The 14,101-nt window shown below is 34.6% G+C and overlaps 1 protein-coding gene across 1 annotated transcript in view; it reads left to right on the top strand.

Moving 5' to 3' along the window:
- Positions 1 to 14,101, top strand: part of ror1 (receptor tyrosine kinase-like orphan receptor 1) — a 199,159-nt gene that overhangs the window by 152,750 nt on the left and 32,308 nt on the right. Inside the window, exon 4 of the mRNA XM_087257554.1 lies at positions 446 to 482. Coding sequence (XP_087113680.1) covers positions 446 to 482 — 37 coding nt within the window. The remainder of the gene's footprint in view (positions 1 to 445; positions 483 to 14,101) is intronic.

The raw sequence follows: 14,101 nt of genomic DNA, 5'->3' as shown, positions 1-14,101 counted from the left end.
ATTAAAATTTGTTTCTTATTTAACTTATTTTGAATATTGAATTGACTGATTCATTAAAACATTAAAATAGTTTCCCTGATAGATAGGGAAGACAAAAACCATTGATATTATGGCCCGTCTAAGGAGAAATATCTAGTGAGTAGAAGAATTCAACAAATGTTTTTAAAATTGGTGCACACCTCATTTAAATTAGGGCGTGAATGAAGACCCTGGTGCATTGTGCTCTAAATGTTCTTTTTCAAACATATCCTCGTAAGTTTATAACTTTATCATTCTTTACAGTGAAAATCCTGAGAAACTGTGTACTGTAGATCAGATGAGATCACTGTAGTTATTCTGTACTCTGTGATGCCAAGGTGTCGTATTGGCTACATGTGTTGTGCTTCTTTGTGGGCGATTTGTTCCATGCATGTTGTAAAAATTCCCTCTTTCTCTTTCTTTCCAGATCCGGCTCCCACACCTCTGCCTGGACGACCTTCACCGTGAGTCCACTTTTCTTTCCTTGATGCTGTATACTCCTCTAAAATCTGTCATAAAATGAACAAGAGCAAAGAGAGAGAGAGAGAAACAGTGCTTAGGCAAATAATAATTTAATTGCTCCTTCAAGAGCTGTCTGTATTTTGCATTTCTATTTTATGTGTGAGCGAGTGGAGGATTTAAAACCTGCGCAGAATGGAATGCATGGAGTTGTCTGTAAGATTTTATTATATTATTTTATTTATTATTTTTTTACTAACTTTATAAGTTAGACTGGTAATTCACTTACTGTGATTTAAAAGTAACATTTTTGGTTCACATTTTTGTCTCACAGGTCTGATCATGCTATTTTCCAATTAGAATATTTTGATCAGGGTGTAAATAACTAGATTTGTCAGCGTAGTTTTTTTTTTGTGCATTTAAATCTGCACAACCAGTTAAAGCTTTGGAATAAATTAGATTATTCTTACAAGACATTGATTCTATCAAAGTTATACTCACAAAATGTAAAAAATACATTTAGAATGTTGCAAAAAACACTTTTGAAGTCATGAAAGTAAAAATCATGAAAGCTTGTGAAAAAATTTTTTTTAACCATGGGCTTAACAACAGAGGTCAGATCCAAATGCAGCTTTTATTAAAGAAGTCAGACACGCAAAGTTCAATATGGGAGCAGACAGTAGCATGAAGATAATCCAGAGAGTAATCAATGCAACAGGTGAAAAGTGTAGAGACATGTGACAAAACAGTCAAAAACAGTAAACAAACAAAGGGTGAAAACATGGAAGGCAAGACAATGAAAACGCTTAGAAATGCACTACAGGGAAACAAGACTCAGCAATGGATGTGTGTTTGTGAATGGTGTGCAAAGTATTCACCTTATTCTCCGCCGAAGAGTGGGTGCTACCATTTGAATCTTTTTGGCTTGAGACTTCCGGTCTCATTCACTTACATTCATTTTTTGACGTTAAAAACTGCTCATTACACTGCTTGATGTTGCAATTTGATATTTTCTTATTATATTATTCTACTTGGTCTCTATAGTCATGCAAACATTTGTTTGTAGAGCAAGTAATTTGACCGTTTTCTGCCATTTATTATTCCTAGTCATTTCTCCCATAGGCAACTGAATCAGAAGTTCTAAGACAATCGCGAAAACAGGCGCACTTCCGCATGTTAGAATAAGGTCAATGCAGTCCATGTAATCAGTGGTGATGAAATGCAGCTGTGTGTGTGTAATCAGCAGGTGAACTGAAACTGGTGTGTGACTCCAGGACATGATGGGATTTGTAGTTTGGGTGAATAACAGGGAGTGTTCTCCAGCAGCCTTCAGGGGCAACAGTAGAATTAGAATAGAATAATAGAACCTAATACATACTTCAATAAGAGTACTTATTGTAACATTTAATACAGTAATAAATAGCTTTTTCCGTGCCTTTTGTTTTACTGTTTACTTTTTTCTAGTATATGTTTTGCATTAGAATTAAGATACAATGACACCGTGCACCAACTACATACAATGTGATGCCGTGACATGCGATAAAAGATATATTTTCTATGTTAAACTTTGCTAAATTTCTAGTTCTGCGACATTATGGCTGAACAACAACATAAATTACCATAATATTATTCAAAATGTGTTTGAATATCATTTTATGTTACATTTATTGCCATACTGAAAATGGCAGCAAATCGACTTCAGATATTACAAATAAATAAAATAATCGTCAACCATACAGTTTAAGCATGAATGTTACATGAATTTAATATATATTAGTCACTTTCATGTACTTTTAATTAATTATTTTTTTAATTACCTTGTGATTTATTAGTCATGTTAGAGGTTTCATATTTATTGATTAGATTTTAAACCTGTCCATTTCATTGGGAACAAAGTCTACTATTCTGTGCTTCTGAATAGTTTATATTTTTTATGTTTTTTTGTTGTGTTTTGTCATGTTTTGTGGACAGTCTAATTGCTCTTCACTGGCATCTTGTTGCTTCACATGTTGTTAGGTCATGTAAAATTTAAGATTCAGTAAAATCCACATTGTAATTCTAATAGTTGATTGCAGATGTGTATCAGGAACTACTCTGAGATGACTGTTCAGTTCATTTCTGATTTATAGTTTTACAGTGAGCAGTCCGGAGACTTCAGCAGGTCAGTTCTAGGTTAGCGAAGACAAATGAAGATATTGTGCATGTTGCTTGCATGTGTCTTGTTTAAGAGTGCGGGAATGGTAGAAAATGCATGTCTGATATCATTAAAGTCAGCCACCACCTGTTTGTGCTATAATGTACAAGCAGACTCACCACATGTTTCTGTTTCAACCCACTCAGATTACAGACATTACTGTAATACACTGACTTTGTGTCTCTCTTTTAATCTTGCCATATTTCCACGCTGCGGGCTTCAACACCTACTGCAGTCACTTAGCATGGAAACTGAGATTTATGATAGCATATGGTTTTTTAGATCTGCACAATACTTGCAAGTCAGTGCTATGGAAATTTAGTGTTGTTTTTGTCTTTACTGTCTTATCATATAATGCGTAACAAGATAAATAAAAGAGGTTTCATGTTTTTTATTTAAAATGCTGAAGCAAATTAAAGATTGAAATTGTTTTCTCCTTCAAACTTTTGTTTAGTATTAATGACTTCAAATATTACAAATCTGACTGGATTTTACATAATTAGGACTTGATATCTCTTGATATTAGACTTGATGGGAATTAATTATTATAATTAACTGATCTATGATTAATTAATTAATTAATGATTATATCTCAAAAGTTCATCGTTGTGACATAACATCTCACATTTGCCATGTATTTCAGAACTTCACAAGTGTGACCATTTCTCATAATTAGTACTTAATATTTAAAAAAAATATGTCTTTTTCTGTAACAGACATCATAGGCCCTATTGTACCGCCGGCACAATAAGGTGCAACACGTGATTTGTTGCTATTTTCAGACCCGCACAACCCTAATTTTTCACATTTTGCGCCACATTGTTTAAATAGCAAATCCTTTGTGGACTCATGGGTGTTTCGGTCTAAAAATTGCTATTTTGTGGAAATGAAATAGACGGTGCCATTGACCAACTAAAAGCTGAGTTAGTTGTGCACCTTAGATGCGTACACATTGCTTAATACACACAGTATGTACAGCAATAAACAAATTTCTTTACAACTGAAAAAAAAATTAAAGGATTAAAATTTTACAAGAATTATTATTTTCTACAAAAAAAATTATAAAAACCACTGCCTCCATGCCTTGATGTCGGGGGGCTTTTTTGTTTGTTAATTCAAGACAATTTGCATTTGTATAATGTTATTATTAGTAGTAGTAATAGTATTTATTATGTGCAAATCTAAGAACAGGACTTGTGTTTTATATATAACTCAGTTTTTTGACAATACTTCGTTATTATTCGTTCATTTATTTGTTTGCTGGAAATTAGAACTTAATTTAGAAATAGTTTTGAAACAAATCTTAATAAACAACATTAAATATGTAGGCTAGTGGATGTCTACAGTGGAGTGTGTACAACACTCCTTCCATTAAGGGAGTAAAAAGAAAGTAAAGAGGCCGAATGGAAGAGTATCATTCTTTATCCTTGCGCTGCAGATGGTCTGTTTAACTGTTTTCTCACTAGTGAAGCGTTCAGTTTTTCTACTTACAAAGTCCGCCATGTAAATAGCAAATGTACTATGTACTATACACAACTGACTCTTAAAGGGAATGTGTGTTGAGACTCTGATTGGTTTAATGCACGTTAAGCTCAAAACACATCCATAACTCATTAAGAGAATAAGCACAACCCTGTTAGACCATGTGCTGGGGCACAGAGCATATTTTTCTGTCCTTATAATAGCAAAATTGGATTCAGACACGCCCTTAATGCTTTTACGCCATGCGCTTTTGACTTTAAACCTAGATCATAAAAATAGAGCCCTTACAGGACAATCTTACAGATGCGATCCTACAAATCTTTTCATTAACGTGACTTTAAATTTTACTTTTACATTTATTTCTCCTAACAAAAACTTTTCTCGCATTTTTTTTGTAAATGTAACTTTATATATTATATTTGTGACATTTTGCATTAATGCAAATATATATTTCACCTTTGCGAGTATTTCTTATACTTGTGACTATTTCTCATAATTGTAACTATATTTCGCAAAGGCATCCTACATTTTCTGTCAACAAAAATAAATTTCTCATATTTACAGCTTTATTTTTTGTAAAAGTGACCACATTTAAAGGGTCACGAAACACCAAAACACATTTTTTGAGCTGTTGACAGTCATATATGTGTCCCACACTGCTAAAAACACTATTAGGACACCTATATTTCACTAAAAAGTGTAAATTGGTTGTTTTTGCGTTATTTCAAGCAAATTCGTACTTCATGTTTGAAACGAATTTTTGAAGCTGCGTCACGGTCATGACATAATAGCGTGTATTCCAGCGTGCAGACTGGACGTCTGTGCCTGAGTGAGTCTTATTACGTCTTACAGTGTGATACATTAATGCATGAGTAAGGCTTGGTTCAAACCAATCAGCGCGCTCTACTGTGCAACTTCATTAATATTCATTTGTGTCACCGTGTTTACACCACAAAGACGCCACGTTGTGTTGGCAAAACAAGCGTGAAGTGTTGCTGTTATAGTTTGCTGCCGTTAAGTTTTGTTTTCATTTTCTCTCTGTGAGAGCTTATCTGGATCACGTCTGGATTAACAGTGTACGCGACGCTCGACAACAATAACTTACGTGTCTAAGGAGGATTATTGTTTACCTGAGAGCTGTTCTCATCTGCAAACGCTGAAATCTGGATTTGCTTGTAGTATTCTCTCCATAAAGACGCGGCTCTAGTTGCTGGTGATTGTCCTGTCTCTACAGATTTGGTAAGTGAGCGACCATTGCTCTTTGTTTATTCAGTTTGTTCGTATCAAATTAAGTTAACTATTGCACTGAGTGCAGAAATGTTAGCACCGCATTTTGTGACCGGAATAACACATTCGGCTTTCTGATGCTACCTGCTGTGTGCATCTAAGTTTCCGGGAAATGCAGAGTTTTTTTTTTCTCTCATTCGCCGTGCGGTATCAAACATTGCATGAAAAATACACGCTTGCAGCAGTTCCTCGAATCAAATATCTCGTTTGTCGCGAGGGGCATGAATGAATTCCCTGAATGAAAGAGCCAAACTGCAGTTAAAGTCCAACATTTAATAATTTGGCAAATAATTCGACTACAGATGTCCATGTAGGTTAAACACTTCTCCTGTCTGTGTGGGTGTGTATTTTGACTCTGATACTCGCGCGTGCACAAATAGACACTCCCACACCATCCCACTTTAGTTCCTCCGACACTCCCCCCTAAACAGAGCTGGACACGCCCACTTTTCTGACTTTTTCCAAAGTAGAGGTGTGAAAACACCCTGCTGAAACGAGGGGGTTTCATGGCCCTTTAATCTGACAGCCATGACTTAATATGTAATTACAGCTTTCACAGATTGCTCTTTTGTTTTATTAAGGTTACTTCATATCTCACAACTTTATTTCCCACAAGTATTAGATTTGTTTTCAAATGTCACTTTATAGCATTTAATTATTATTTTATTCTCCATAATTAAGACTCACAAATTGACTACATCTCCATCACATTTATTGTCAAAACCAGTATTTTCTTTCAAAGTGTCTTTTGGGTTCTGTTTAGACATTTGTATTAAGATGTTTGTGCCTTCACCATCATCTTCTTATATAAAATTGTTAATTCACCCAAAACTGAAAATGATGTCATCATTTACTCACCTCTGACTTGAAGAGTTCATATGCAAAAACCTCTAAATGGCATCTGAAATTTTCATCTAAAATGAGCATTTTAACCAGATAAAGTTGAGTAGGTTCAATAATATCACTTTTATGACAAAGAATAAGTCTTTTTCCTGTTCTTTAAAGTAAAATTACTTAACATAAACAAAGGAGGCTGAGAAAAATGTTAATTTTCTTTTGACAATTTGAGACAGCACTTAGAGGTTTTTGCATCTGATCTCTTCACTTGTTCCAAACCTGTTTGACTTTTTCTTTTGCTAAACAGAAAAGAAGATATTTCTAAAAAAAACTGGAAACCTTTAAACATGGACTTTCATAGTAATTGTTTTTTTCTACGGACATCAATGGTTACAGGTTTTCAGCATTCTTCAAAATATCTTTTCAGTGTTCAAAAGAAGAAAGCATCACATACAGGTTTGAAACCACATGAGTTAATAGTAAGTAAATTTTCATTTTTAGGTGAATTATCCCTTTAAATAGCAAGGCGACCCACTGTTAGAAGCAAATATTCACATGTTTCTTTTATTTACTGTACAGATGTGGATTTCCAAAGTGGTGCAAATTTCATTTCTCAGCACTGTGGATAGTCTCCATCCAAATCACAATCTGAACCCCTGACCGCTTGACGTGGCTGGCCGTGCTCCAAATCACATTAATATTGATTAAAGTCCACAAAACCCGCCTGTGTGCCTCTAAGCCTTATACAGACGGCAGCATGGCTCATTTTGCACTCTCTGCCTACATTGAGGTGCACAGAGATCCCTTTGAGCCATATGTTGGCCTGTTGGTAATCATTAGTGTCATCATCAAAGAAAGTCATCCTGTCAGCTTCCATCAAGAGGAAAAGGGTCAATGCGCTGTCTGTTTTCTTTGCTTTCTTTCTCCCTTACGTGCCTCTTTTTTTGCCTGTTGAAGTATCAGTGTGTCAATCTGGTCTTGGTGAAAGGTAACTGGTAAAAAGGGTGTGTGGAGAAAGTGTCCCTGGTGACATGTTTGGTCTGGGACTCTAATGAAACTCTTCCTTTAATGAAGTCCAGAGCAGAAGTGCATTTGGAGAACTGGTGTCAGTACATATGCAGACTGAGAGCTGAACTGGCCACAGCTGGTCTTAAACTGGCCTTGTAGTGGGGAAGAGGGGAAATTTGAGAGAAAGTGGGGAGGGGTATTGATGCCTGAAGAGCAAAAGGTCAATGAATAGACGGGGGAAAGATGAGGCATGAAAAGGAAAGAATGAAGTGGGACAGTTGTGGATTAACAGGCTACAAACAAGGCAGCTGTAGTGGTTTAGAGGTTAGGACAAAATCTAAAGAAAACTGACCTGAAATCTTGTCTTAATGTGGTTCCTGAGCACTCAGACATTTAAAATTCTAAATAAGTGTAACCCACCAGTCCTACTGCACCCAACTCAATCTGAGCTGGGATCGAACTGGCAATTCTTTGTATTCCTGCTAGCTGGCCCCCTAAACCTCACTCCCATCCTGGACGAGTCCCCACGTGTAACCCACCAGTCCTACTGCACCCAACCCACGCTGAGCTGAGATCAAACTGGCAATTCTTTCCATGGGAGTCGGTTGCTGTAACAAGGAGGCTAAAGACCATAGCCTCTAGTGTCTGTGGCTAGAGCACCATTTGAGGTCAGAGGGGTGAGGACCTGCATAGCACTTCTCCATTGCAAAATATTTTTGAAAAATTTTCCATCAAGTCACAACTACTGATAAATTAAGTGATGTGTGTAAGATATGAGGTGCTTAAAGTGTCCAGTGTTTTGATTTTCTTCTAAAAATTGTCTTCTGTTTATTTTTGTTTTTTAATTTCATTTAGTATGTATCTAATTCATATATATAATTCACCTCAGGGCAATTTTAGTAACTAAAAATCATGTTCAATTAATTTGAAGCAAGTTAAAGTCAGTTTAAGATCAGTTTATTAAGGATTTTTTTTTCTTCTTTTACTCATTTTTTAATTATTAAAATTAACAGGAATATTAATGATGCTTATTTATAAGATTAATGTTATTAAAAATGAGCTAGCATACCAATGTGAACATTTTTATTGAAACCTAAACATTCTATCAAATACCTCCATAAAGTAAAAGCACCACTGATATTTCTGGTTTTACCCCATTGCCTGTCTCGCATATTTTGACAAGTCTTTGAATATTGACTTGGCCTTTTGTATGTAAATCTGAATTTCATTTCCCAAAGATTGCATTACACAAATCGGTTAAGTAAGTTTAACACATCTTAGGCCCAATCCCAGTAATATTTTTGTACCTCTACTCCTTCACCTTGGCCCTTGAAACAGAGTGAGCAGGGAAAGGGCTTTGAGATTTACCCCTAAGAAATGGGACACCACTATAACACCTGCTCACGTCATCGCAATCTCTTGCTTCAAATGAAATTTAAAAAGGCGACTTCTGTAGTCATTCCTGTTGCATTATTTTTTGGTATTTATGTCCAGGAAATCACTGAAGGTTATGATATCATATTATCGCAACAATATAATGTGGCAATAAGATCATAACTGTACTGTGCATTTACACAGTGGCCAAATTCTTCAATGTACACAAGAAAACAACATCAACATTGTAAAAAGATCATTCCCAGCCACTGGACTTTTCTGACAGTGTATTCGAGTGTAATCTAGTGGCAGATTGTTGTAGGACTACTTTACAAGAGTTGTTATTATTATGGATTATAGATAGCGAAATTTTGCAGATTTAATTGAGAGTTTTGTTTTTTAAAGCATGATGGTTAAACACAAACATGGTTATGAATGTATTAAAACATGCTTGTTTGTTGTAAAAGTTCATAATAATGACAAAAAAATACTAATTTGTGGATCTCCTGACTTCTATGTGCAGCCAGTGTGGTCCTGAAAAATCTCCCTTAGCCTTACGCCTTCAAGCTAAAGAGAATTGGGACAAGGGGAAGGGCTAAGGGAAAGAATTGGGATTGGGATAAGTAGATTGAACAACAGTAAAATCATTTATTGAGTGTCCCACAACAAATACTGGCTCAGCCTGCCTTCCACAGTAGCCACGCCCCAGACTCTCACGATTGGTCAAATTGGAAAGTGATTGAAAGATTTGAGAGGACCACTCTCAGTGTTTTGATGGTGCATGGCAGACACACTTTTTTTTTGTACGTTTGAGATAAAACCAACTGTTAACTGTGTTGTAAAGAAAGTTTTCTCAAATATACACCACTGCTACTAAATGTTTTAAAATAAGCTCATCCTTCTCACCAAGGCAGCATTTATTTCATCAAAAATACAGTACAAACTGAAAAATTGTAAAATGTTATTGCACTATAAAATAACTTTAAAGTAGTTTATAATTTAATTTAATCCAGTGATTTTAAAGATTCTGCTCATTACTCCAGTCTCCAGTCACACGATCCTTCAGAAATCACTCTAATATTAGTTATTATTGTTTTTAATATTATTATTATTATTATTAATAATAATATTATTATTGTTAATGTAATAGTTTTAAAAGTAATAATGACAGGATAAATAATTTCATTTGAAACTACATACAATAAGTTATTTGAAAACAGTTATTTAAATTTGTAATAAATAATTAACAATTTAAAAAACAATTTACATTTAATAAATATCGCCTTGATGAATTTTAGTGTATGGTACGGTAGTGTATATCTCATGTTTAAATCTCACAAATGCTGCTTTTTTAATGCATTTGACATTCTTATGACGTTAAATTTAAACTTTTATTATGACTTTAAATCTACAATTGCAACTTGTTGGACAAAATAAATGAAACAGTCTTATTTTGTGTTAAACAGATTAAAGTAAATTATATGTGCCTTAAAATGCACAAGGTTGAGTAAATGTGAACTTTACCTTTAAGAGTTTGACCATAATGGAGTCCCATGAGGCCTTGATGGCAGAGGAGGATGTAAGGTGCTGGTGTGTTTGATGAGGGCGGATTTGGCTTTGATTCAGTTATGTTGAGGTTAACTCTGCTTTATCTTTCTGAAGCGGAAGGGCTTGAAAAAGGTGAGCTGGTCTTGACACAGCAGGTATAGGCAGCAGCGTCTGCATACAGTCCCTCTGTTGTGTCTAGAGATGTGTCTCAGATGCTCACCACAGCTGCACATTGTGATTACTCACACTGAAGACCTTATTCATAGGCTTTTTAATAAATGCAATATGTTTTCATCCCCCGTTTTGCTGCCCCTCACTTTTAACATTGGCTGTTTTTTATGGGGACCACCTGGAAAGGAGGTAATCGAACACCATGGATGAGGAATTGGCCTGAACCTTGAAATGAGAAACAATGGTCACTGTTGTTCTGGCCCAAATGTCAGCCATCCTGCAGGAAAAAAAGGTCTCAGAATCACACCTCATTCATTCAGTATTGCAGGGATGTTTTTGAGAAGCACAGTAGGAAGAATTTAATCAACTTTTATCAGAGATTCATCAACCAACATTTCCTGTGCTTCCTTGAAAACTTCCCACAAACAGTTTAGATTCATCGCTAGTTACTGTTTCATTGCTTGGGTTTTATTTTCAGTTATGGATTTTTTGTTTTGCTCAAATTCAGATTTTTTAAAATGTTTTTATCATGTTTATATGTTTTCTCAAGTTTGTTTCAGATGTTTCTAAAAGTTGTATTATGATTCAGAATTTGACTTTGTATCACAATTGCAACTTTATTTCCCCACAGTTGTGACTTCTGCAGTTATGATTTTAACCCTTTCACGTGTACGATCACACCGGTGTGATCAGCCTTGGCTGGTCCCTGAAGCAAACGATCAAACTGGTGTGATTAGAATGTTCAGAGTGCATGTCATCAACTACTAAAAATCAAGTCTGACAGTGTGCGCTGAGGCACAGAAAGAGGTGCGGAGCACTTGTCATAAATCACAATTTATCTGAGCTTTCAAACAAATAACATTCAAGTACATATAACTACAAGCAAAATATACCATTTAAGGTTTGTAAAATACAAGGAGTTTTCTATGGAGACGGCAACAATTATTATTCAATTATTGTTAGATAATTAATATTCAAAATATTCTTAAAATAAATATTATATAATAACAATAATAATAATAAAACAATAACTGGATCATGTGCTTTGTCCACTTAAGATGCACAGTGTTTATGTTACTGGAATATTTTCTGTATTCCTCTCCCAGGTAAACAGATAAACATATCTTAAAATTGTGACTGTTTTTTTTATAGTTGTGACTTTTTATTTTAGAAATGCATTCATTTATTCTGTAAAAACTTAAGGTAAACTGAAAATCCTAAATTTGTGTATTCATTTCTCATAATTGCTACTTGATAGATTTTTCTAGAATTGTAACTTGATATTACATTTGCAGTTTTTTGACCACATATTTTAGTAGCAACTTTGTTTCTTGTAATTATGGCTTTATTTCTAATATTTGCTCATTTAAATTGGTACTCTTGCAACGTCATATCTTAAAAATTTGACTTTTCATAACTGGGACTTTGTTACAGTTGCAGTTTAATTTATACATATTTATGACTTTGTATCTCATAGTTATTCCCCAAATGTGAAGTAACTGACTTTTTATAATTTTACTTAATATTGTGTTCTGATTTTCTTTTCAAAATTGCAACATAAAGTTTTTTAGTGAGTTTATTTCTCATAACTGTGACTTGAGACAGTGATATCTCATAATTGCAGTTTAATGTTTTCAATTACCTCTTAACCGTCACTTATGCTTTCTGACTTAATTTTCTCTTCTTATTTGACAATTGGTCTAGGTGTAGCATAGTGCTAGCAATCTTCGTTTTTTTAAGACCAAATGTTCAGTTTAAGTTTTTCACTTGCAGGCCTTGAAAATGGCAACTCCCTAGTTTCAACTCACTTTAACTACATGTCTGTCTGCCATCACTAGCCTCTCTAAGAAAGAGCTGCTTTTAGTCGAAAGTGCTGCACATTAATCATACTGGTAGAGCTGCTAAGGTTATCCTTATCAAAATAGCCTTAATGTACTGTAAATAGACATGATTTTTGTTCTGTGATTTTAGCATGAAGAGACAGCTTAATGTACACAATGCAGTTGTGCTGCTGGTTTCCCATGAAACGGCAACAGATTTCTTTAATAGTAGGCGTTTGAACCATGTACAACCCCACATTTCTTCAAGGCTGTTTATAACATCCCTTTTTTTGCTGTTCACAAAGATTAATAGTATGCCATCACTGCCTTGTCAAGCCTGTTTAACTTTCTTCGCAGCTGTCCAGAAATAGTTTTTTTTTTTTCAAAATAAAATCAATTTTTAAAAGAGACACTTTGCTTTTTCACATTTTCAATTTTAAACAGCCTGCTGTTTAAGCCTGCTGAATAGTGGAGCAGTCTAATCTTAACAAATTCCAGACCATTGTTCGCTCAAGGTCATCGAGGTACGGATGTTCGAAATATCCCAGAAGCCCCACAGTTGTCTGAAGGAGCACATCCTATTGGGGCCCCGTCCCGCTTTTGAGTAACGACTACCATAATACTTCTGAAAGCTATTCAAGTGCTTCAGTTTTAGAAAGCTCTCGATTTCAACAAGCAGTTAATAAAGGGCTCTCATAACTTCTGCACTGTAGTTTTTAAATGATGTTAAGGTTCTGAGGGTTTAGTCTTAGTGTATACTTAAGGTTTAGATATATCTCATTCTTAAACAGTGTGAAGATGTATTTGGTCATTCAGAATTGTGTCACTGGTGTGTTGTTATGGAAGGAATTATAAATAATGTCTTTAAATGATGTTAAGGTTCTGAGGGTTTAGTCTTATAATTAGGGTTTAGATATATCTGATTATTTAAACTGTGTGAAATGTATTTGGTTTTTAAGAATTGTGTCACTGGTGTGTTTTTATGGAATGTAATATAAAGAGAATTTTTTTTAACCCAAAAATGTGTTGTCATTTGAAGAGTTTGATGCAAAAACCCCTGAAGTGCTGTTGGAATGTTTCTTCTAAAATGAACATTTTTCTGAAGCTCCGTCATCTTTCTTTATTTAACTTTAAAGACAGTGGAAAAAAAGCTATTCATTGCCATAAAAGTGAAATTACAAAACCTACATAAATGAGCCCAAGAAAAATATTAATCTTTGGAGAAATTAAGTGTGTAAATATGTTTGTATAGCGTTCTGAGTTGGCACGTTGAGTTAAGAAACTTGTAAATGCAGCTTAAGTTCATAGTCCTTGATGATTTTTTTTCCTCTTTTTTAAATTAATGGGACATGTTACCCTTAAAACTTGGGCAAAAGTGAGTTTTTTTTTCCCCCTCAGACAAAAAAAAAAGCTATTTTTAAATGTTGCAGCTTTATTTCTTGTGATGGTAACTCTTTATTATAACTGTGTTTTTTTTTTTTTTGTCTAACTATTATGACTCTCAAAACAACACTTTTTTTTACTATTTCAACTGGAGCTGAGTGATTAATCTTTGAAAGGTTGCTGTCTTATGTGTTAATATGTGTCTTCTTTCTAAAACAACCATATTTTGCATATTTATTAAACCTGTTTAGCTGTGCATTGAAACCGGTATTCAACCTAGAGAGAGCAGTTGTATAATTATGAAACGGTGTTAGTCTTTAGTTATTTTGACCGTTATGCTACTTTGTTACATCCAAGCTATCACAACACTGCCCAAGTGCAGGATCTCTATGCAAACACCAAAACCGAACAAAATGCCTTTTAAGTTTATACACCAGCTTGGATTTTGTAGTAACGGCAATATTAAATTGCTTGTTTCTCTGAAACATGACAAAAGTTAACCAGACATAACTGATTTATA

This window comes from Danio rerio, chromosome 6, assembly GCF_052040795.2.
Source record: "Danio rerio strain M-AB ecotype USA chromosome 6, GRCz13ab, whole genome shotgun sequence".
Classification (NCBI taxonomy): domain Eukaryota; kingdom Metazoa; phylum Chordata; class Actinopteri; order Cypriniformes; family Danionidae; genus Danio; species Danio rerio.
The sequence above is the reverse complement of the archived record's forward strand: the minus strand, read 5'-3'. Positions and strand labels throughout refer to the sequence as shown.